Here is a 26,074-nt window from a genome sequence, read left to right as displayed (position 1 = left end):
CCACAATTTATTGTGTACAACAAAACTCAGACCTTATGCTGTGGTTCTGGCAAGCTGCAGGAAGAAGTACTGAAAACAGGCACACAATCGTGTATTAGCTGGCTGCAGAGGTCGGAGAACACAGAATGATGTGTAGCCAAACAGTATTGATGGTGAACACATAGGCTGGAAGTAGAACAATATGTGAAGAACTGTGTACCACGTGCATAGTGGGCTTAATTGAGTCATCGGTGTATTCCACTGCAAAGATTACCAGAAGCTAGTTAACCATTAGAAATGATCATTCTGGGCATAGTAGATCCATTTGGGCAAATCTTGGCAGGGAATGGCAATGTACTTACAACGACAGATCACTCTTCTTGCTACATGGGAATGGTAGGTTTCCCAAATCAGCAAGCCAAAACAATGGCTCAGACCATGGTGAATAATTGATTGTTGAAGTTTGGTGTTCCAGAAAGATAAATTATGAACCAGGGAACAAATTTCATGTCAGAGCTAATGAAGCAACTTCGTCATTTATTATGAATTCATAAACTGAGGGCAAGCGCACTACACTTGCTAGCAAATGGGAGAACAGAGTGCACACATTGGACAGTAGTGAAGACTTAATTAATTATGTCAACAGTAAGAATACAGACTGGGACATGCTATTATCCTATGTCGTGGCAGCGTATAATTGTGAGGTTCACAAGAATATGGGCCTCTCACCATACAAGATAATACATGGTCAAAAGGATTCTATCATCATTCAAGGTCATGATACCTAAAATATTAATAAATGGAGAAATCTCTATGGAATTTCGCAAGCCAGATACAAAGTCAATGGAACATAAGGAACAGATGAGGCAATGTAATACCAAGTTATTTATTTACTGCCAATGGAGTAGGTGACATTAATGAGCCCTTACACACTGCAGGGAAAAACGAAAAAATTCTTTACTCGTTATCAGGGTCCTACCAAGTAGTCGAGATGACCCCTCCGTTAAAGGTGAAACTGTAGCTCTCTACTCTTACAACAATCACCAAGATGGCCATATCTGACCCTTTCAGTGTGTGCCACAACATTTTACCATAATTACCTGCATCAACCCCAACATATGGGGAAGGCAGAAGGAAGGGGAAGGTGGTATAGCAAGAGTGTGAAACGTAACAGGCCATGAAGACCCACTTAAAACGAACATTTTCCAGTCGAATTCACGGTCGGACATGTAAACAAAATATGTAATTCGTCTGAAAAAATTACAGCTACAAAACTAACTACTACATTACAATTACCGTAAAGTATAGAAGCTCTGTAAATGAAGGGAACATTTTCCATGAAGGGAGCATCTAGTAACTAATAAAATATGAAAATGCATTATTGTAATTTCGTATTCGAGAAGTTCTGCTCGAATAAAATAATGGACACAAACCAATATAGGATTGTATTTGCTGTTCTGGAGCAAACGTACGTTTATATATGTATTTTCAGTTTTTATATGTTAATTTTAATCGTTACTTAATCAAAAAATCATTTTACACAATGTCGAGGATTGTTAAGAAAGTATAAATAGTTAAAGCTATGTTGTCAGGGGAGGTCAGTACTTTGTGAGTATTTGGACACAAAGCATGTAGCTTGTTGAGTATGATTCATTTCATTATTGTAAGTATGTTACTACTTATTTCAGTTTTGTCAAGAAGCTTTGATTTACTTTGAGACCGTAATAAATACTCTGCTGAAACATTATACTGGATTAAATATTCATTTAACTTTATAGTTAAATTTTATAGTAGTTATAAGAATCCAGGACTACGGCTGTGACAGATCGTCTGCAATGATAAGCACACGACCTTAAATCAAACTAATTCATAGTAACATTTTAAGTGCAATCTACATGCATGTTGCCTTAAGCGTTAGGATCTAGAGTTACGCTGCCGTAAGAGCAAAGAGACAGTGTCTTAAAAATTTTGGAGTTTTATCAGCTGCACTTTTTTATCATGCATCATGGTAATAAGAATATGGGAAGCCAATGATGTACAGATGGTAAAGGGTTTTTGGTCTTCTTTATATAATATATATTTAACCTGAGAGTTCACAAAAGTCTTGGAGCATTTGGGTGGCTTTATCTATGTACAACTGCTGAATGACAGGTGACAAGTAACAGTGTTAATTTGTTAATTTTAGTGTTGTGGTATGTTAACAGTTGATTTAGGGATACTATGGGGGTTATTTATTTGAACCAATCCTGATTTCTTGTTAGTGTAGTAATTTGGGAGTTTGTTTCATTTTGCAATGAACTTCAGAAGACAGTGTACAATGTTTGTTTATTTTGATGTATAAATATAGTGTAAGTAAAGTACAGCTATGATTATTTTCAGGTTTTATATTTATATGAAGCACTGGGAAGTGACTCACAGCTGACATGTAATGCATCATTGGGGATACAATGGTGGTTCAAACCACCATATATATCTGTAAGATGAAGCAGTTTCTCGAGGAACAGGTGTGGGAGGCTACCCATGGGACAGCCTCATACTACAACCTTATTTCCAGAGGACAGGACCTCAATGGGTATACTGGGTGTATGATCCATTTGTAATTATCACAACTTGCCAAAAGCAGGGGCATTAAAAGGGGGCAGAACGCTTAAATTACAGGACAGTGAGATACCTTTGAATGGAACTCAAGTGTCATTTTGGGACCAACTTTTCAGCTTCCAGCAACCATAGCGGGGACCATGGCTCCAAATCTAAAATAGCCTCTTTTGAAAATAATGCAATCTAGAAACTTGACCTACCAGAATACACTGTATACTACACTACTCAGCTCTCTTAGAGAGTTTATAGCCACACAGAATGGGTGCATTACTGTAGAAAAGATATTCCATCATATTCAGCAATACCGAAGCAGGTACCAGCACAGGGTGATGGGAACAGGAATTTCGTCCTTGTGAACCATCATAATCCCAGTGCTCCCCAGTGCTAATCCCAGTGCCCAGTGCTCCCAGTGCAGTATAGTCTGAAAGTAACAGGAATTTCATTGTCTTAAACTGTCTTAATCGCAGTTCTCACTACTATAGCACACATCTGTCAGTGGTAGCGAATCATCCGTTACATAGTAACCCCCCAAGGTTTCAACAACTGTGTGTGTACCAGTCACCACGTACTTTGTGACGGAGTGAACAAGTGCTTCATAGTCACTTATATGAATGGAGGCAAGCTCATGTCACAACATGGCTCTCCAGAGCACTCAGCCCTTAGCAGCATTTGACTTTGTAGTATGACTGGTTCTGGGACTTGACAGTTCCCACACCAGCCATCAGTCCAATGTGGGGCCCTGCAACTCCAATTTCACGCAACGACACTATCAGCTAACTGGAGTTACACACGCCGCTGCTAAACCTGATGGTTCAGAGTCACAAGCCAGTGCAACTATGTGGTGACCTCAACTAAGGTGTCTTTGTCTGGGAATCCAGGCATCTCAAAGGGTTCTAGGTTTAACGCTGGGATCTCCACACCTGATCTGCTGTTCATGGCCACCAATGTGTGAGCCCATTGGATGCCAGGGGTGGTTTCCTTGTGTCAGCAGGGATGCTTTGCTGGCCACAGCTCTTCCACTGGAGCAACACCTGCCGCTGCATGGTCATGAATGACCACTGGATGTTATGCCGAGGTAAATCCCCACTGTCTGGCTGGTCTCTCACAACACCAAAATACGGTCAACAATGAACGTTCAAAGTGGATGAGCAGTTCCACAATCTCTCATTGTGGTATTGGTACATCACAACCCACAGTTCCTGCACACACCTTTCTGTGACAGAAAAGAGTGTCTTGGCTTGCAGTGGTGTCTGTATTAATGGTATCATTACTGTAGCTAGATTTATCTGCCCCATGTCTATTGATAGCATTTTCTTCACATGCCCATTCCCCTTCAACTGAACTGCCTCTTGTTATATTCATTAACACAGTACCTACAGCCTCGTAGAACTTTAAATACAGTTCAACATTCCTCAGTATTTCAGTACTCCACCTCTTTACACAATCATTCTTTCTGGTGATTCTCTTAAAAACTTCAACTTTCTTTTCATCATTACTAAACTATGATCAAGTCTGTACTAACTAGGTATGTCTTGCAATACAGTAACTGATTTAAAATTATATTAATAAGGTTTTAATGTGTATAACAATGCCAGAATTTGCAAAAAAGTTCAGTTGGTCTCTCTGCATTTCACTATCAACTGGTCCATTAATTCAAGAACTTAAGCCCAATGTAAGACAGAAATAACAACCAAAAATTTAAAACACACACCTAACACAGTCAAGAACCACTATAACCGACTGTCGGAATCCATAAATTACCTAGGGAAAAATCGTGGTAAATTAAAATAAGTTTGTACACTAAACTTACCTGTCCAATTCTCTTCTCCAAGCTTACTTCGATACTCTTGACGTGGGAGCAAACTGCTCCTCACAATTTCTGTATATTTATCAGAGTAATTTTTTCTGAGGTAGTGGTCTGATAAAACCTGAAGAATACTTGTAATCAAAACTGAGCACATTATCCTTGGAACTCCTAGTGAAAAGAAGAAACATGAACTAATTTTAAAAAGGAACCAAAAATATTAATTTGAAAATGACAAGTCTCTGAGCATCTGGTATCAAAGTATTATGCAGTTATTTTAGTTGATTTGTTCACAAACATAGTTTAAAAAATGCTCAAAATCATTAGTGCCTCCAGAATAAAGCTCACAACACAATAAGACGCATTACATTGGGGGGGGGGGGGGGGGGGGATTTTTTCAAAGAAATCCTGTAATGTGTTACATCAAACTCACAACTCATTTGGTGAAACAAAGGAAATAGGAGTGTCAAGGATAGGGACTACCAAAGATTGAGGCCGGCGAGGTTTTCAGAAAAGCTGGTAGTGGTGTGCAGGCTCCAGATGGCACAGACTGTCAAATAATCACTGAAGTGAAGCACGTTGTGTTGTACAGCATGTTCAGCAATTGGATGGTCCAGCTGCCTCTTGGCCACAGTTTGTCAAATGGCTATTCATGCGTAAAGACAGCTTGTTGGCTGTCATGCCCACATAGACGCAAGCACAGTGGTTGCAGCTCAGTCTGTAGATCACATGACTGCTTTCACACGTAATCCGGTAATCCAGCCTTTGATGGGATATGTGGTGCCTGTGATGGGTTGCAGCAGATGGCGATGGGAGGATTATAGGACAGACCTTGCATCTATAGTCTGTCCAAAATTTCTTTAGGATCGATAGCAACGATCAAAGTGGTGGTGGTGGAGGGGGGGAGGGGGGGGGGGGGGGAGAGCACGCAAGAGGCCCATGTCAATTTCTGCAAATACCACGCTATCTGCAGCCACTGCATATACCTGAAGTCTCCAGACCTTCAACCCCACACCACAACACTTCCTGCTTTATGTGCAGTTAGCTTACTGTCCTGTGTGATAGTTGCACCCTATGATTTTGTGTGTTTGTTGTTACAGTTTTAGTCATTATTCTTTTATTTGTTTTTACTGTTATACATTGTTACTGTTATTTTTGTTATCGTTATGCATTGTGTGGTACTGAATGACATCAATTTGTAGTTCATCAAAAGTTATAAGCGAAAAGTTCAATGTCGTTCTCTTGTCCTGGGTATTGCAATATGAGGGCAGTCAAGAGAAATGGTATGCATCTATGTGCCTACTTTGAGAATGAAAAACTTGATCAGAGTGTATGTGAAAATATGGGAAAAAGCCAGGAATTTCTTCATCTGGAAAAAAACATGGGAATTTTTCATTGTTTTAGTTTTCAGTTTAATTGTTGTAATTTTGACTGGTAAGAACTGATACTCTAACAAAGAATTTTACTTTAGCCTATTACTGCACAAGAACAGCAGCATTAAAACATAAACAGAATAATGTCAAAATAAAACTTCAGTTGCAAAGAAAATATGCCATTTACAACAAAACATAGTGCACACAAACAAGCGTCTGCCAACAGCAAAATGTGGCAAAGACTACACGATAATTCGTAACAACAAACTGCTTTCAACACATCTTTCTCATGGGCCTTGTTCAAAGAGTGTGACATCACAACTGTTATACAAATCACGGTAAAATACTGTGAACGGTGCTTTCATGAGTGTCACTTTCAAAGTAAATTTCATTTTAAGCAAGATGAATTATGTGAAGTGTGAAATTTTCTTAAAACATGGAGCATTAGAATCTAATGCAAAACTTAACACTGAGGTCCAGACACTTAGGAAAATTTGAGGCCCAAAAGACCAGCTACTTATGCCATTATTTAAAATTTTACTGGCACATTTGTGTTTGATGTATCTTAAAAGGTAACACACTAAGAAAGACTAAGTTTCAATGTTAGTTATTCATATTTATTCTAATTATTTCACAGCTTACAAATTATGCAATAATGACGGCAAAAAGCATAATTATCCTTCAAAAAAAAGTACAAGGCGAGTTCTTGGGCAATTTCACACGTAACTGGCTTTTCTATGGAAAAGTTGAAGTGCTCAACAGAACATGTATTCAGCCACGATACCCACAAAATGTGAACTTTATAACTGTGCTCGCCAGAAATATCCTGCTACTTAATGATAATGTTGCTATTGGCTGTCTACATCAAGTGTCCTATGTTCTGAACATCTGATTTTGTCATTGGCTGGCGAGATCACATGACTACGATTGGCTGACAAAAGGGCATTGCAATCTCAATAATAGTGCTTTGGAAGCTACCATGCTGTATTTGGTGAAATTTATGTTTAAATTTCCGTAATATAAAAACATACAGTGTAAGTGTTGCTACACACGAAAGATGTTTCCAAAATGTGTTGTTTTTGGCTGGGCTTTGTTTCCTAAAGTGCCAGGAAGTACTATGCTGGTGAATAAAACCTTCAGCATTCATATGATTGATAAGTTTTACAGCACTGAGGGAAAGTATATTGTCACCTAACATGCAAAAATGTACTTTCACTTGGGAAAAAGTGTATTTGCACAAAGTAAATCTGTATTTGCACAAAGTAAATCTGTATTTGCACAAAGTAAATCTGTATTTGCACAAAGTAAATCTGTATTTGCACAAAGTAAATCTGTATTTGCACAAAGTAAATCTGTATTTGCACAAAGTAAATCTGTATTTGCACAAAGTAAATCTGTATTTGCACAAAGTAAATCTGTATTTGCACAAAGTAAATCTGTATTTGCACAAAGTAAATCTGTATTTTCACAAGGAAAAAGTGTATTTTTAATCGGGAAATCCGCAAAAAATATGGATTTTATTTTTTCTTGTCTGTGTGTACACCCTATTAATGGTGGTCTGCTCCTCATGGTTAACAAAGTAATCGACAGAACTGCTGCTGCTGTGAGTATAAACAAAAAACAGTTGTAAAGATTGGGAAGGAAATGTATGACAAAGAAAAGGAAGCTGAAGAACCATTGAAACTTAACACCCTTGGAAAAAAAAAAGTCATCCGAATAAGAAGGTTACCAATATTTATTAATTTGCAGAGGATGCGATTCATCGTCATGTTTATCATTATCGTCGCAGGAAGGAACAGCCGACACCCAGGAAGTTACAGGTCACACTTAAAATCAGGACATTTTCAAGGCAGTCTCATATCCTTGTCACAGTTTTACACAAGCTAGGCTTTCACTGTGGACATTTCTGTGGGCATAAGCTTTTGATGGAGAGGGAGGATATAGCTGCAAGGCAATACTGATTTTAAAGGGACATCCATAGCATAAATATGAAGGGAGTGGTGTAACTTGAGGAAAGATGGGTCATTTCTGGTCAAATTGTGAAGCAGAGCTGGACAGATGACACAGCTAAAGGAACAATGGCAATGCCTTCTGACAAGGGGGTGGGGGGGGGGGGGTGGGGGGGCAACTTCCTCTTCTTCATGCAGGCACCTCGCAAGGGTTTCTTTCAACCAGTCTCCTGCTTTTTAACTCAAAGATAACAGGAGATTTTCATGAAGAAATGAACCACATTACATTTACAAAGTGATTTGAAGATTCATTCTTAACAAATCCTGAAAAACCATCATCAACTTTTCTAGGCAATGCTCCTTACCATTCAGCAGTTGTTGATATGGCACCTACCATGGCAAACCAAAAGGAGGAAATGATTGATTGGCTTCAGCATTGTAAATTTGGCGTAAGTGGTAACTTTAAAAAGGTGGTGCTTATGGAAAACTTCTCTTTCCGTAAGCCACAGTTACCCTTATAGGAAATCAACAATCTGAAAAGAAATTAAAACATGGGCATATTGTCACTTGGCTACCACCTTACCTCTGCCATTTCAACCCAACAGAGTTAATACAGGCCCCATATTAAAGGTTACATTGCCAGCAATAGCAATAAATTTACACTCTTTGTAGTCAAAGCACTCACAAGAGCGGCTGTCAGGAATATCACCTCTGAAGATAGAAAGAAAGCCATCAAACATAATGGAAAGAGCACAGCATAATGAAGATCTTTTTTGAAAATTCAGCGGAACAGAGGTGAAATTTCATTAAATGACAACAGTGACAGTGACACTCCTAGAATCTGTCATAGGGATGACAGTTATATCAGTGCAGATTTTCCATTAACCCCTGTAGAAATGGAACACAGGTGAATTCGGTTACATGTTTGGCATGTGCAGTTTACATCTGTATGTACCCACTTAACAAAATTATATCATCGTAAGTTTCAAATTTTTAATAGAAGGTCTTAATAGCAAGTAATTCCAAAGGAAGTTGGGGAATTCAGTCTGCATCAGACAAAATAAATATTACTGTTTGCAACACAACTGCTGTACTAGAGAGGCCCCGTTATTTGTGTCACTTTTGTTCTCTGTAAACAACAAAGGTTTAAGATACATTTCCCACTTCATTTTTTGTTGTGTTAGAATTAAGTAGATGGATCATAAAAAAACTAATAACAATTTCACTAAAAACCTATAGCGAACTGTTTTTTTTGTAGAAACTGTACGGGTGACCGATTAGTGGTTGACGCATGAGCGAACCCATTGTGCATCATACTTAACTGAAATTACCTCACATTAGAGGTTTCCAACTGAGATATGGTTTCAAACATATGAAAATATAATGTATTCTTAAAATTTCATTTGATTTGTGTATTCACCTGACTTTGGTAACAAAAACGTTTCCCACACGTCAAAAATTTGGTAATGCCATGAGAAAATGCATTTTCATAAACAGTCCATATATCTCCTTAATAATTTGTTGCTGCACATGCAACTAAAATCAAAACATAGTGTAAGTTTTCCAGAACACATTCATGCAATTTCCATGTTTATGAAGTGAATAGTTTGCCTGTTTGAGAGAGCTAAATGAAATTTAAGATTATGCATGTGTTCTGTGCAAGATGTGGCAACTCTGTTCCGCACTTCCACGTGCTCCTGCTGAAAAGACAATCCTAAAGTAGTTGTGGACAGATTATAACACTATTGCACAGATACGAGAGCCATGAGCCAAGGAGTTGGGAGGAGGTATGGACTAGGGATGGGCAGGGATATTGTGAAGGTTTGGGGCCATTGCATTTTAGGGCACAACGAGAAGTAGTCCAAGCCCCAGTGGAGAATGTGAATCAGTTGCTCCAGCCCTGAGCAGTACTAAGTCATGAGGAGAGTGCTCCATAGTGGTTGGATGGTGGGAATGTGGGATGTGGTAAGTAACTGGAGAGACAAGGCACAGGGTCAAGAGGGTAATTTTGGTCTTTGAACGACTCAGAGGGGTCCTTGCTATATCTGGAAAGGGACTGCTCGTCACTTCAGATGTGATGGCCAATGGGTAGCTAGACTTTATGGAAGGGATTTCTTGGTATGGAGTGGTTGGCAGGTATTGCTGGTAGTTGGTAAGTTTGATGTGGATGGAGATATTGATGTCATTGTCATCTTTCAGGTGGAGGTCAACATCAAGGAAGGTAGCTGGTTGGTTTGAGGAGGACCAGGTGAAGTGAATGGGGGAGAAGGTGGTGTGGTTTTGGAGGAATGTGGATACGGTGTCCTCTCCATCAGTCCAGAAAACAAAGATACCAATGAATCTGAACCGGGTGAGGGGTTTGGGATAGTGTTGATGGAGGTGGCATTAATAGCAACAAGCAAGGTGCTGTGTGGTAAAGGAATAGAAACTGTGGAGGGTCAGTGGAGGAAATGGTTGGTGTCTTATACAGGAGGGTAGGTTGTCAATAACAGGCTGAAGGTGCTGGTCCACAGCAGCCCAGATTCTCTCAGTGGGGGTACAGTAACAGGGCATCATGGTGCATCTTTGGGTGCTTGTGTTTATGGACTTCAGCAAGCATGTAGATTGTAGAATGCAGGAGCAGATTCAGGGGAGAGGTTGTGGAATAAACACAAGGATGGTAGGAGACACTGGTGATCCTGATGGATTTCTGGAATGAGGCTACTGTGGCAGGGTTAGTAGGTGGATGAATCTTTCAGCTGGCAGAGTCCTTCTGCCAGGTAATCCCAACAGTTCAAAACCAGAGTGGTGGAGCCTTTGTCAGCAGGTAAGATTATAAGGTTGGTATCAGTTTTTAGGTGGTGTATTGCAGTTCTTTCTGGGCATGTAACGTTCGTTTCCATGTTGAGGGATCACGGGAATGATGGTTAGGCAAGGTTTGAGGATAAGAAATGCTTGAATGTTGACGGGATGGTTTGGGGGGAGGGGGGGGGGGGCAGTAAAGGGTGGATCACGGTTAGATGGAGAAGTGAATTGAGTCAAACAGGATCCAACATTGGTTTTGGGTTGAGTCCCATTGGTAGGGCTGGTAGCGAAAAAATATTTCCATTGTAGGGTGGGGGAGAAGGAGATAAGATCGTTAACAAGTCCAGCATGTTTGGATTTGGGATACGGACAAAAGGTAAGGCCTTTGGAAAGGACTGATACTTCTGTGTGACTAAGGCTTTTGGGGGAAAGGTTCATGAATATGTTATGGGTCTGTTTAGGTTCTGCATTTTGTATGGCAGTGGGAGGGAGTTTCTGAGGGTGTGGTAAATAGTAAATGTAGTAGATCGACGAGGCAAGGTTTCATCAGCTACGAGGGGATGTGGGAGAAGTTTGGAGGCTGTTGTAGAGATGGTGGATAGTGGCAGTCCAATGCAGGAACAGGAAGTGAACAGGTTGGAGAATTATTTGATGTGATGATGTGCTTGCTGTTCTAGTTGCTGGAGGGCAAGAGTTTCAATGTGAGAGATGGGAAACAGGAATTTGGGACTCCAGAGCAGGAGAATTTTCCGGATGGACAGAAGGTACTGCAAGGATGTTTGGGTCTAATTTGCATGGTTTGCAGGACTACATTGGTGAGAGCTATGGACTGGGCAGAATTTGAAGAGACAGAAATTGTGGAAGGAGGGGTTGCATCTGGAGATGGGTAATTTGATTGTAAAGCCACTGGGATGTTTCTATGAACTAGTGTGTGTGTGTGTGTGTGTTTGTGTGTCTATCGACCTGCCAGCGCTTTCGTTCGAAACATTCCACGTAGGAAAAATATATCTAAAAACAAAGATGATGTGACTTACCAAATGAAAGTGCTGGCAGGTCGACAGACACACAAACAAACACAAACATACACACACAAAATTCAAGCTTTCGCAACAAACTGTTGCCTCATCAGGAAAGAGGGAAGGAGAGGGAAAGACGAAAGGATGTGGGTTTTAGGGAGAGGGTAAGGAGTCATTCCAATCCCAGGAGCGGAAAGACTTAACTTGGGGGAAAAAGGACGGATATACGCGCGCGCGCGCACACGCGCACACGCGCACACGCGCACACGCGCACACGCGCACACGCGCACACGCGCACACCCGCACACCCGCACACCCGCACACCCGCACACCCGCACACCCGCACACCCGCACACCCGCACACCCGCACACCCGCACACCCGCACACCCGCACACCCGCACACCCGCACACCCGCACACCCGCACACCCGCACACCCGCACACCCGCACACCCGCACACCCGCACACCCGCACACGCACACGCACACACCCGCACACGCACACGCACACGCACACGCACACACACGCACAGAGAGAGAGAGCTCATATACACATAATCACTGTCCCTGACCACTGAGACCAGACAGCAAGCAACTGTGCTTGATGGGAGAAGCACTCTTTGTGTGATGGGTGTAAGGAGGAGGCAGGATCTGGAAGGGGGCAAGATGGCGTGGTAGGAATGGGGAAGGGTGTAGTGTTGCCTGCAGAAGCATGCAAGTATGTGGTGGGGACAGAGTAGGGCTGCTAGTTGCAGTCAGGAGGTATGAGGCCAGAAAAGCAGGTGTTGGTAGTAAGAACCAGATGGTTCAGATTGTGAAGACGTCACTCAAATGAAGCACAGTGTGTTGGGCATCTTTTTCAGCAACTGGATGGTCCACCCCACAACCTAAAAGATGACCTCAATCTTATAATCCTACATGGTGACTAAAGCTCCACACTGTATTTTTAAAGTGCAGGGATTACCTGACAGGAGGATTCCACCAGCTGTCAGATTCGTCCACTTACTAACTCTGCTGCAGTCACTCCATTCCAGAAATCCAAAACCATCTCTATTCTCTCCTCAAATTCTTGGTCCATCACAGAGCCTCTCCCATCTGTCTATCCCTCTCCTCATCCTTATCATTTCCCACAGTCCTTCCTTATAGAATCTACATTTCCTAAAATCCGTAAACCCAGCCACCCAGGACACCCCACTGCGGTGGGTTACTGTGCCCCCATTGAGAGAATACCTGCTCTCATGGACCTACACTTTCAGGATATTACTCTTAACCTACACTCCTATATAAAAGAAACCAACCATTTCTGCCATCGACTCTCCATAGTTCCAGTTCCTTTACCACATAGCACCCTGCTTATCAAAACAGATGCCACCTCCCTCTACACTAATATCCCCAAATACCCCAGGCCATGCCTTTATTGAAAACTTACCTTCCCCAACACCCAACTAACTCCAAACCTACAACCTTCCTCCTGGTCACCATGACTAACTATACCCACACCCACAATTATCTCACTTTTGAAGGCATAACCTACAAACAAATCTATGGTACAGCAATGGGTGGCAGCCACATGCCACCATCCCATGCCAACCTCACCTAGATAAATCCTTCCTAATCACCCAGAATCCCAAACTCCTCACCTGGCTCAGATTCAGTGATCATGCCTTCATGATCTGGACTGCAGGTGAGGACACCCTATACACATTCCTCCATAACTTCATTACCTTCACCCCCAATAACTTTACCTGGTCCCCCTCAAACCAACAAGCCACCTTCCTTGATGTTGACCTTCGCCTCAAAGATGGCTACATCAGTACCTCTGTCCATATCAAACCTACCAGACACCAACAATACCTCAACTTCGACAGCTGTTACCCATTCCATACCAAAAAGTCCCTTCCATACAGTAGCCAGCTGTCGCATCTAATGATGGCAGTCCCCCCTTCAAATATATCAAGGGTCTTACCAAGGCCTTCACAGACGGAATTTATCCTCCCAACCTTACAGAAATACATCTCTCATTTGTTGTGCCTCCAGTCACCTACTACCTCCCTCATTCCCACCATCTGGCCACAGAGGTGCACTCCCCTTGTGACTCATACCACCCAGGACTGGAGCAACTGCTTCACATTCTCCACCACAGCTTCGACTAGTGTCTTGAAATGAGGACTATCCCACCCACTATCCTTCTCACACCTCCTACACTGATATTCTGATGACTGCCGGACCTGTGCAGTATCCTTGTTCACCCCTACTCCACACCTGCCCCCAACCCCTTGCCTAATGGCTCATAACCTTGAAATGAACCACACATCCTCCCAGCACCATCTACTGCAGCCCAGTCACAGACATCATCTATCTCATCAAAGGCAGCACTACCTGCAAAAGTAGTCATGTGATCTTTAAGCTGACTGCTATGCTGCTTCCTAGATGGGCGTGACAAACTGTCTGTCCACGTCAATGGTCACTGACAAACTGACCAAGAAACAGCTGGACTACCCAGTTGCTAAACATGCCACTTAATACAATGTGCTTCACTTCAATGACAGCATCACAGTTTGCCCTATATGGATCCTTCCTACCAACACCAGATTTTCTGAATTGTGCAAATGATGGCTTCCCTTCAATTATATACCATGTTCATGTAAACCCCCTGGCCTCAATCTTCACTAGTGCTTGCCCTTCACTCACCTATCTCCTCTCATCATACAGCCTTCTGCTCCGCCAATGCATCCTCTAGTCCCCACCTCTTGGCTTACTAAAGGAATAAAAATATCTTGCAACCGTAAAAGAGAACTGTGTCTAACAACAAGAAAGAGTAATGACCCAGAAACAGAAATATTATAAAAACTGCTGTGCTACATTAAGAAAGGTTATTAAAAAGTCCAGAAGCATGTGCATCATGTCTGAGATTAATACCTCTGATAACAAAATCAAAACAATTTGTAATATTATTACAAGGGAGACAGGACAACCAAGAGTACAGGACGACGGCATCACCATAAAAACGAATGGAAACTTGATAAACAACAAGCCGGAAGTCGAAAACATTTTGAATAATCATTTTTTAAATGTTGTAGAGAAAATAGGATCTAAATGTTCATTAGAACAAGCAAGGCAGTTAATGGGGGAGGCCTTACCCACACCATTTGATACAATTGAAATTCCACCCACCCATCCTTCTGAAATTAGGAAGATGATAAACTCTCTCAAGAATAAAAGCTCACATGGAATTGATGGCATTTCCAGCAGGATAATAAAAGCTTGTTCCCAAGAAATAAGTGGGATTCTTAGCCACATATGTAATAGCTTCCTGAAGCAGGGTATTTTCCCAGATAGACTGAGTTATGCCATTGTCAAACCACTGCATAAAAAAGGGGCTACGACTGATGTCAACAACTACCACACAATCTCTCTTCTGACTGCCTTATCCAAACTTCTTGAAAAAGTAATGTATTGTACAGTAGCTTCACACCTTTGTAAAAATAAAGTTGTAACAAAATGTCAGTTTGGTTCCCAGAAGGGTTTCTCAACGGAAAATACTATATATACTTTCACTAATGAAATATTAAATGCTCTGAGTAACCGGAAGTCACCCATTGGGATTTTTTGTGATCTATCAAAGGCTTTTGATTGTGTAAATCATGGAATACTTCTAGATAAGCTCAAGTACTGTGGTATGAATGGGACAGTGCTCAAATGGTTTAAATCATACCTAACTGGAAGAGTGCAGAAAGTTGAAACAAACAGTTCACATAATATGCAAAAAACTGGTGATTTCTAACTGGGGAACAATCAAGAATGGGGTGCCGCAAGGTTCGGTCTTGGGTCCTCTGCTGTTCTTAATATATATTAATGACTTGCCATTCTATATTCACGAAGATGCAAAGCTGGTACTTTTTGCCGATGATACGAGTATAGCTATCACACCCGACAGACAAGAATGAACTGGTGAAATTGTAAACTATGTTTTTCAGAAAATCATTAAGTGGTTCCCTGCAAATGGGCTCTCATTAAACTTTGACAAAACACAGTATATACAGTTCCACACAGTAAATGGAATGACCCAATTAATAAATATAGACTTCGATCAGAAATCGGTAGCTAGGGTGGAATATTCAAAATTTCTAGGTGTTTGCATTGATGAGGGGTTGAACTGGAAAAAACACACTGAGGATCTGCTGAAACGTTTGAGTTCAGCTACTTATGTTATTAGGGTCATTGCAAATTTTGGTGATATACACCTAAGTAAATTAGCTTACCACACTTATTTTCATTCTCTGCTTTCTGGGATAAATCATCATTGAGTAAAAGAGTGTTCATTGCACAAAAGCGTGTAATCAGAATAATTGCCGGAGCTCATCCAAGATCATCCTGCCGACACTTATTTAAAGAGCTTGAAATCTTCACTGTAGCTTCACAATATATATATTCACTTATGAAATTTGTTATTAACAATCCAAACGAATTCAAAAGTAATAGCAGTGTACATGGCTACAACACTAGGAGAAAGGAGGATCTTCACTACTCAAGGTTAAATCTAACTTTGGCTCAGAAGAGGGTAAATTATGCTGCCACAAAAGTCTTTGGTCACTTACCTAATAAAATCAAAAGTCTGACAGATAGCCATACAGCATTTAAAAGGAAATTAAAAGAATTTCTTAATGGCAACTCCTTCTACTCATAAGATGAATTTTTGAATATAGTAAGTGGGTAATTTCCCAACACCAACAAAAATGAGTGTCATGTAATATTTTGTCTAATGTAATATCTTGTATAGACACCTGTCATTAACCTGACACGTTCCAAATCATTACGAAGTGTCGTATTCATGATCTATGGAACAAGTACTAATCTAATCAAATCTCTACTTCTCTCCTTTTTCTGACGTCCCCCCCCCCCCCCCCAAAGCTCCCAACTGCACCTAGCAGCTCTATCCTGTCCTCACCACGTCCCTGCATGCTCCCACAAGAAGCACTACACCCTCTCCTTCCCCACCCCTACCTCCTTGTCATGTGCCCACAGATTGCTTCTCCCATCAGCCACAGTTGCTTTTAGTCTGGCTTCAGTGGCCAGTGACACTGGCCAGGTGGGTGTGAGTTGCGCTTGCGTGCAGATGTGCGTTTTCTACCTTAGGAGAAGGCCTTTTGGCCAAAAGCACCAATGTACAGCAGTCTTTTTGTTGTGGTTGTCTGTGACTCAACACCACCTCTATATGGTGAGTTGCAGCCTTATTGTCATTATTCAATACTGGATTTACTATTGTTAGACACATCTCATTAAATAAATCAAACAAAAACTTCCTGTAAGGATGCACAAAGCTTTGATTACTGTTCTATCTACATAACAAACACAGTCTATCAAGCAAGGTAATACATTAAACTCCCAGTACCACGACTTAACTACATAAGACAAGATCCTTCTTTATGAGGTGAAGCAAGAAAAGAGGGAAGACCAATCAATGAAATAAGAATAACCAGAGCAGGCAGGCAGACTTTCTTCACTGTTTCATCTTCTCTCTTTTCTTATCCAAGGTTTGATGTGACTTTACTTCTCCTCACACACCAGTACAACTTAACTTTTACTTCTCAGGCACAAACAACTCAACAGTTATGAAATTTCTGAGATTTAACTGCACTACTTAAATTTATTTGTACTACAGTTCTTCTTGTTTTATCACATATTAATCACTATCACTAGGAAACAAGATGGCTAGTTATATCACAGTAGTGTGCCACTGACAGGTTGGTGTGCATGGGAATGCATTCTGATTTGGTATTCCTTTTTAGTGCGGGGTTCCTTGCTGTAATGCTAGGATTCACAAAGTAGAACTACTAAATACAATATCTTGTTTATACCAGTATTAAAGTGATTATTGCACATAGAAAGGCAGTGTACATACTGCATAAACGATTAGCTGATGTAATAATGCTTCTGTTCAATCTGCAGCTAAAATCACCACGACAGAAGACACATTTAGGGCACAGCAAATGAGAAATACTGGTGTTGAAGAACTTGGTAACTGATTATAATTATCAACTCCAAAAGTAAATAATTGTGTTTATAATTAAGGAAACAGAGTGAGCTTCATAAATCAAGCAGTAGTTTCTACACTTGAATGAATAATGTTGTTTTTATTGTCCTTATTTCAGACTGGAAAGACAAAATCGTTTAGTACTATTATGTATGTGAATTACATTGTTAGCAACCAGTTACATCATTTAGACCTCAAAGGTTAAAGTACAAATAAAGAGCCAAGCTAAGCATAACTCAGTGTACATACAGCATATTAGGGCATGGTCAGCATGCCATATCCATGTCTCATTTAAAATTACAAAAAATAATGATGAAGTGGTCATTATACATTAAAGAAATATTCTATACAGGCTCAAGATAGGGACAGATTATTTGTTATATGAACTTATAAATCATTATGTACAGATACATCTGTGGCAGAATTGTGAACACTGAAATTGTATGTACATGTGTAATGGACCCAAAAGCTGATCTGCAATTAGGAAGTCAACAACCACAGACAAAAATGTATGCAATAAACTTCTGCCATGTTTATGACATTTAATGAATGAAAGCTTAGCTGTATAAGTTATCATTTTAGATATAAAACTCAAGACGTGAAGATTCTACCAAGCAATGTAGTGTGGTAAAAAAGTCCTATTATAGGTAACAACAGTCACTGCTATGCACATGGCATGTTAGTAGACTATATTATCTTCCTTCTCCTAAAATCCCCAAAGTCTGGCATATGGAGGAATTTGGTATGTGAGAAGCTCTCCTACAGAATGATGGAAGAGTATTGACTTTCTGCTGTTGTTTGCTCATCGAATCAAAATCTCACAGCTACCATAAATAAAATAAAGTTACGATAATCTTTAGAGGTGCTGATGTTTACTTTGACTGGAATAAGGATAGAAGCACAAGGTACAGTGGCAGATAAAGTAAACGTATAGTGCATGCACACACTGTGACTCTGCAATCTATGAACAAGCGGGCACAGCCAAAAGAGCACCACATGACCATACGCAGCGAGCATGGAGACATGTAATTGGGTTAGGTAGTATTGGGGTTACTGCTGAGCTATCCCAAGCAAACCTCCCCCCACTCTTACGCCATATATTTCTCTCAGATGAAGCCACCCCTTGTGAAGACAAGGAAAACCAAAATTGAAGGAGGAGGCCACTTTCAGAACATTTGTTTGTGTACCATAGTGCCTCTTGAGTTTAAGACAGTATGTCTGTCACAGAAAAAGGTCAACATTTCATGTACCCTGTGCTATTTTTTACATTTCATGACTTTTGAGATAACTGTTTCAGCCGTGTTCACCACACTGTTGAAAGATCCATCAAACCTGGAAGAACAACTCTTTTTCAGTAATTAAGGGAGCACTTTGTCCTAAGGAAAACACGTTTCATAAGTTGTTAATTATACAAGAACCATTACCCAAATGAAAGATCATGGAGTAACCTAAGATGATCTCTCATTACTATGTAAAGCACACTCAAATTACATATGTAATCGAACTAATCCATATGCCACAAAATGTATTGTTCGCAATTAAACTAAAATGGTTGTCTCATTAGGGATTGAGGAAATCCACACAATGCAAAAACATTAGATTTCACCGTGGCTTAATATTTCTTATCTGTTGTCTTTCATTCTTCAGTTGACACTTTAGCTCAGTTTACAGGAATACACATAATGAATGTGTGAGTACATGTCGTAGACACGTGGTTGACGACATATGGAAGTTTAGGTCTGGCCATGAGTCATGCCAAACGGTAAGGCGACCGATCGCGATAAGCGGGAAATCCAGGTTTGTGCCCTGGTCCGACACAGATTTTTATTGTTGTCATTTCATTCTACAGCTGAAGGTAGTCATTCACAATCGCGAATTCACTTCATACGTTTCGGAACGGCTGTGGTCACCATAGTGCATCGTCATCAGAATAACAAAGGCACTGCAATATCGTTAGCTCAGTTTACCTCCTTTGGGATAGTTAGTTTATTGTTCACTGCTGTTTTTGGTGGTAGACTTTCATCTTGACTGATTTTTCCTATACATCACATAATTGATTTACCTTGTTATTTGAAGTTTTTACCAATTACTGTTGTTGTTGTTTTCCCATAGCAAAACTGCACTAGTTTTTTTCTCTAAATGGTTCTGAATGTTTTTCATAGAGCTGAATCTGAATTTCAAGTTTGCTGTCTTCTGGGAGGTCTGCTTATCAATGAAAATTTTTTTAAAAAAATATCAAAATTTTTGCACTTTCCACAGCTTTTCACTTGTATCTCAAAACCAATGTGTTTTTCGGAGATGACCATTCTATGCAAAATTAAAACAGATAAAATTATCTACAAAATGTACTTGTCAGATTTGATTTTATGATGAGCGGTATCAGTGCAAGAGTGCTCTGGAAAGCAGCCATTTTTTTGGTCCTGTGACTAGAACATCAAAAAATGCTCACTCCCATACCCTAGAACTCGAAAAATATGCATATTATCAAGAAAAATTCTTACACCCGATGAAAGTGGATTAAATTTCCTGCAAGAGACATTTATAGCATTCAGTTTTCTCATAAGAAAGAGAGAGCAAAGTGAAAATTACCAAAAATGCCCTCTGTGCCCTGCTCCTGCCCGTCGATCTCTCATCAGCACTATACATTCAGTGTATTACACTTAAGAGTGGTTATTTTGAACGAATTGATAAGAAAGCTTGTATGATGAAAACACTAGCAAATAACATTTACAACTAATTAACCAATACTGAACAGAAAGGTGGATATGAAATCTATATGTAGAATGTGTGTGTGTCATGAAATGAGCAAACGTCGAGCCGAAGTCTGAGTCATCACTTCAAGCAGGTTCTCCATCTGGAAAAGAAGGCATTCAGTGGAATAACATGGATACAAAAGACAGGAGTTGTATAGTGAAGGATCGATTATGAAGAAATAACTGTACTTATGTCAAATGTGGAGTTTTTTTTTACTTGTCTCTGTGTCTGTTGGTGGCCCAAGCAAAATTTGTTGGGCACTAGAAAGTCAAAGTGAAGGGTCTTGGGCACTGGGAGATTTTGGCAAAACAAGGACAGACTGATCATCCAACACATGATAAAATGCAGTGGAAGTGGAATCGTCTGCATGTGGGCAACTGATGATGCAGACACACTGATACTGCAGGCAGCAGAATCCCTGGCTTCAGCTCACATGAGTGTCGCAATTGGGGAGGGGGGGGGGGGGGGGAAGGGGTTGACCTTATGGTCATAATGATGGGTTTCCCCCCAATATCTTGTTTCCTCAAGCCAGTGAGAGGTACTGCCCCTCAGTTTTTCTACCATCTGAGAAGTGCAGTGGAAAAGAAGAAGAGTGTTGCCAACCATATCCACACAATTAAATGATCTTTCAGCCAATTCATAGGAAATAATAACTGGTGCTGAGAAATTTCTGATTGCCCTTTATTATGGTCACCACACAACCATGACATTCAATAAGCTGAGGTATAAGAAACATGTGACATCAGCCTACAAGGCATCAGCAAACATGGCTTCCATTCCTCCCACTAAAGCTTCCACTCAACAAGATATCTTCAGAGTTTTCCATCAGGTACCGCAGTTTACCAGAAATTACTTGTATTGAGACCGGTGGGGGTGGAAGTTGACAAAAAATGAGTTGGCTCCATTACCACACTGAAGTCTTCAGCTCCCAAGATATTCCTTCAGCTTATGAGGTGCAACAATAAAGTAATGACACTGATATGAAAAAAAAATGTTGCTTACTGTTTTAGTCAAGTTTAGAGTTGTCTCCTTCAAAGTAGTTCCCTTCTGATTGCACACACTTTTTCCAGCGCTTCTGCCATTGATGGTAACATTTCTGGAACTCATCATCTGTAATATCCTTCAAGACCCTCGTCACAGCTTTTTGGGCATCTTGTGTTGTTTGAAAATGGTGTCCCTCGACTGCCATTTTGACTCTTGGAAATAGAAAAAACTCGCACAGAGCTATATCTGGTGAATAAGGTGGCTCTGGTAGTAGCGAAAGTTGTTTTGAGGTTAAAAAATGCTGTTCTGACAGAGCAGTATGGTATGGCGCATTATCGTGATGCAGAATCCAATTATCAGTAATGTTGGCATGGACATGAAGAACTCTTTCACGAAGTGTTCCTAAAATTTCTTTGTAGTAATATTGGTAAACTGTTTGTCCATGAGGCATCCACTCTTTACGAACAATTCCCTTGGAATCAAAGAAGATCTTCATCTTCAACATTCGTTCTGCCTTCACTAAACATTTTATGCCAAAGAAAAACGTGAGCTCTTGACATAACCTCCTCTCCAAAAACCTTCTGAAGCTTACCGTAAGTTGTCGTCACGTTTTCACCCAATTTAATGCAAAAAGATACGGCATACCGTTTCGCAATATTATGCGGTTCCATTTCCATGACGAGAGACACAAACACGTGTTAACTTATTACAGCACAACTCATGACTGAGCAGTTGCATCAATGTGCAGCGTGGACCAGAAGCAGCTTATAGACCAAGGTCAAAGATATTTTGCCTATGCAAGCCTGCAGGGTTGACACATCTAGCAAAGAAAATCAGTCTCATTATTTTATTGTCGCACCTCGTAGATCTTGCATATGCAAGAGAGATTGCCAAGATCGGTATGGGTGTAGGCGAGCAGGACTGTTCTGCATGAAATTGTGGTAGCAATGTGAAGGTCCATGCTTTGATATATAAAGCAAAGACAGCCTGAACGAGCTCCTTGTATTACAATACCACTGACTGAAGCAGCTGAAATAACAGAAGGTATTAATTCATGTAACATTTTGTAGCATTATGCACCTTATTACCCCTACCCCCCCTCCCCCCCATGAACGATGGACCTTGGCATCTTGGCATTGGTGGGGAGGCTTGCATGCCTCAGCAATACACATAGTCGTACCAAACTGGCCTTGCTGTGGTGGTACTGCGAACAGCTGAAAGCAAGGGAAAGCTACAGCGTAATTTTTCTCGAGGGCACGTAGCTTTACTGTATGGTTAAATGACGATGGCGTCCTCTTGGGTAAAATATTCTGGAGGTAAAATAGTCACCCACTTGGATCTCCAGGCACGGACTACTCAGGAGGACATTGTCATCACGAGAAACAAAACTGGCATTCTACAGATTGGAGCGTGGAATGTCAGATCCCTTAATCAGGCAGGTAGGTTAGAAAATTTAAAAAGGGAAATGGATAGGTTATATAGTGGGGTTTTGTGATGCTCGGTGGCAGGAGGAACAAGACTTCTGGTCTGGTGAATACAGAGCTATAAATACAAAATCAAATAACAGTAATGCAGGAGTGTGTTAAATAATGAATAAAAAAATAGAAATGCAGATAAGTTATGACGAACAGCACAGTGAATGCATTATTGTAGCCAAGATATACATGAAGCCCATGCCTACTACAGTAGCAGAAGTGTATATGCCAAACAGCTCTGCAGATGATGAAGAGATTGAAGAGATGTATGATATGATTAAAGAAATTATTCAGAACATTAAGGCAGACGAAAATTTAAATAGTCATGGAGGACTGGAATGTGATTGTAGGAAAAGGAAGAGAAGGAAATGTAGTAGGTGAATATGGAATGGAGGTAAGGAATGAAAAGGGAAGCTGCCTAGTGAAATTCTGCACGAAGCACAACTTAATCACAGCTAAGAATCTTGAATGAAGGTTGCATACATGGAAGAGGCTTGGAGACACCAGAAGGTTTCATATGGATTATATAATGGTAAGACAGACATTTAGGAACCAGGTTTTAAATTGTAAGACATTTCCAGCGGCAGATGTGGACTCTGACCACATTTTATTAGTTATGAACTGTAGACTGAAACTGAAGAAACTGCAAAAAAAGTAGGAATTTAAGGCGATGGGACCTGAATAAACTGAAAGAACCAGAGGTTAAGGAGAATTTTAGAGAGAGTATTAGGGAATGATTGACAAGAACAGGGGAAAGAAATACAGTAGAAGAATAATGAGTAGCTTTGAGAGATGAAATGGGGAAGGCAACAGAGGCTCAAGTAGGTAGAAAGAAGAGGGCTGGTAGAAATCCATGGGTAACAGAAGAGATCGAAAGGAGAAAATATAAAAGTGCAGTAAATGAAGCAGGCAAAAAGGAATACAAACGTCTCAAAAATGAGATCAACAGGAAATGCAAAATGGTTAAGCAGGGATGGCTAGAGGAAAATGAAGGGATGTAGAAGCATGTATCACTAGGGGGTAAGATAGATATTGCCTGCAGGATAATTAAAGAAACCTTTGGTGAAAAGAGAACCACCTGTATGAATATCAAGAGCTCAGATGGAAAACCCGTCCTAAGAAATGAAGGAAAAGCAGAAAGGTGGAAGGAGTATACAGAGGGTTTATGCAAGGGCGATGTACTTGAGGGCAATATTACAGAAATGGAAGAGGACGTAGATGAAGATGAAATGGGAGGCACAATGCTGCATGAAGAATTTGACAGAGCACTCCCTCTTCAGGCCACGAGTGGCCTACAGGGGCCATCCGACTGCCGTGTCATCCTCAGAGAAGAATGCGGACAGGAGGGGCATGGGGTCAGCACACTGCTCTCCATTTGACAGAGCACTGAAAGACCTAAGTCGAAACAAGGCCCTGGGAGTAGACAACATTCCATTAGAACTACTGATAGCCTTGAGAGAGCCAGTCATGACAAAACTCTTCCATCTATTGAGCAAGATGTATAAGACAGGCAAAATATCCTCAGACTTCAAGAAGAATATAATAATTCCAATCCCAAAGAAAGCAGGTGTTGACAGGTGTGAAAATTACCAAACTATCAGTTTAATAAGCCATGGTTGCAAAATACTAACACAAACTCTTTACAGATGAATGGAAAAACTGTTAGAAGCTGACCTCAGGGAAGATCGGTTTGGACCCCGTAGAAATTCTGGAACACGTGAGGCAATACCGACTCTACGACTATCTTCTAAGATCAGTTAAGGAAAGCATTGGTAGACTTAGAGAAAGCTTTTGACAATGTTGACTGGAATACTCTCTTTCAAATTCTGAAGGTGGCAAGGATGAAACACACGGATCGAAAGGCTATTCACAATTTGTACAGAAACCAGATGGCAGTCATGAGAGTCGAGGGGCATGAAAGAGAAACAGTGGTTGAGAAGGGAGTGAGACACGATTGTAGCCCATCTTCAATGTTATTCAATCTGTATATTGAGCAAGCAGTAAAGGAAACAAAAGAAAAGTTCGGAGTAGGAATTAAAATCCATGGAGAAGAAATAAAAACTTTGGGCTTTGCTGACAACACTGCAATTCTGTTCGAGACAGCAAAGGACCTGGAAGAGCAGTTGAACAGAATGGACAGTGTCTTGAAAGGAGGATATAAGATGAACAACAACAAAAGCAAAGCAAGAGTAATGGAATGTAGTCGAATTAAATTGGGTGATGCTGAGGGCATTAGATTAGGAAACGAGACACTTAAAGTAGTAAATGAGTTTTGCTATTTGGGAAGTAAAATAACTGATGATAGTCAAAGTAGAGAGGATATAAAATGTAGACTGACTATGGCAAGGAAAGCGTTACTGAAGAAGAAAAATTTGTTAACATCGAGTATAGATTTAAGTGTCAGGAAGTCCTTCCTGAAAGTATTTGTATGGAGTGTAGCCATGTACGGAAGTGAAACATGGATGATAAACAGTGTAGACAAGAAGAGAACAGAAGCTTTTGAAATGTGGTGCTACAGAAGAATGCTGAAGATTTGATGGGTAGATCATGTAACTAATGAAAAGGTACTGAACAGTATTGGGGAGAAGAGGAATTTGAGGCACAACCTGACACAAAGAAGGGATCGGTCGGTAGGACACATTCTGAGGCCTCAAGGGATCACCAATTTAGTACTGGAGGGGAGTGTGGAGGGTAAAAATCATAGAGGGAGACCAAGAGATGAATACACTAAGCTGATTCAGAAGGATGTAAGTTGCAGTAGTTATTTGGAGATGATGAGGATTGCACAGGACGAGTAGCATGGAGAGCTGCATCCAACCAGTCTCTGGACTGAAGATGACAACAACAACAACAACAACAACAACAACAACATGCACCTTTAGTGATCAATTTGTCTCTATCATAACATTATTAAACATTCAATTACAATTTTTTTCAGTTGAAGAACAACAACTTACTGTACCATCCACAGCCGCTGATAGTTCGCCTGGGTCTTCCACTGCCAAGACCCTTCATCTGGTTCTTATAGCGCCCAAAAAATGTTGCTAAGTGTTGCCTGGGCCACCGACACGTAAACAGAGACAGGTAAATAGAAAAAAGTACCTCCACATGTCACGTAAGTGTAGGCATTTCTTCAAACATCAATAGGTCACCTACACAGCTTCTCTGTCTCTTGTGTCCATATTATATCACTAAATGCCTTCTCTTCCAGAACCTACCTGAAGTGATGACCCACTCTTGTGCACTTTACCAAATGCAGCGTCTTTCTATTCAATGTCATGTACCTAATAAGTTGTAAATGTAGTTTGATAACATTTTCATCAAA

At 40.6% G+C, this 26,074-nt stretch overlaps 1 protein-coding gene across 1 annotated transcript in view; it reads right to left on the bottom strand.

Annotated features, from left to right (window-relative positions):
• Nucleotides 1-26,074, bottom strand: part of LOC126236666 (serine-protein kinase ATM) — a 500,205-nt gene that overhangs the window by 441,802 nt on the left and 32,329 nt on the right. Inside the window, exon 5 of the mRNA XM_049946145.1 lies at nt 4,388-4,552. Within this exon, the coding sequence (XP_049802102.1) occupies nt 4,388-4,552 (165 nt within the window). The remainder of the gene's footprint in view (nt 1-4,387; nt 4,553-26,074) is intronic.

The sequence above is a fragment of the Schistocerca nitens genome, chromosome 2 (genome assembly GCF_023898315.1).
Source record: "Schistocerca nitens isolate TAMUIC-IGC-003100 chromosome 2, iqSchNite1.1, whole genome shotgun sequence".
Lineage (NCBI taxonomy): Eukaryota > Metazoa > Arthropoda > Insecta > Orthoptera > Acrididae > Schistocerca > Schistocerca nitens.
Note: the sequence above shows the minus strand (reverse complement) of the source record. Positions and strands in the feature narration are given on the sequence as shown.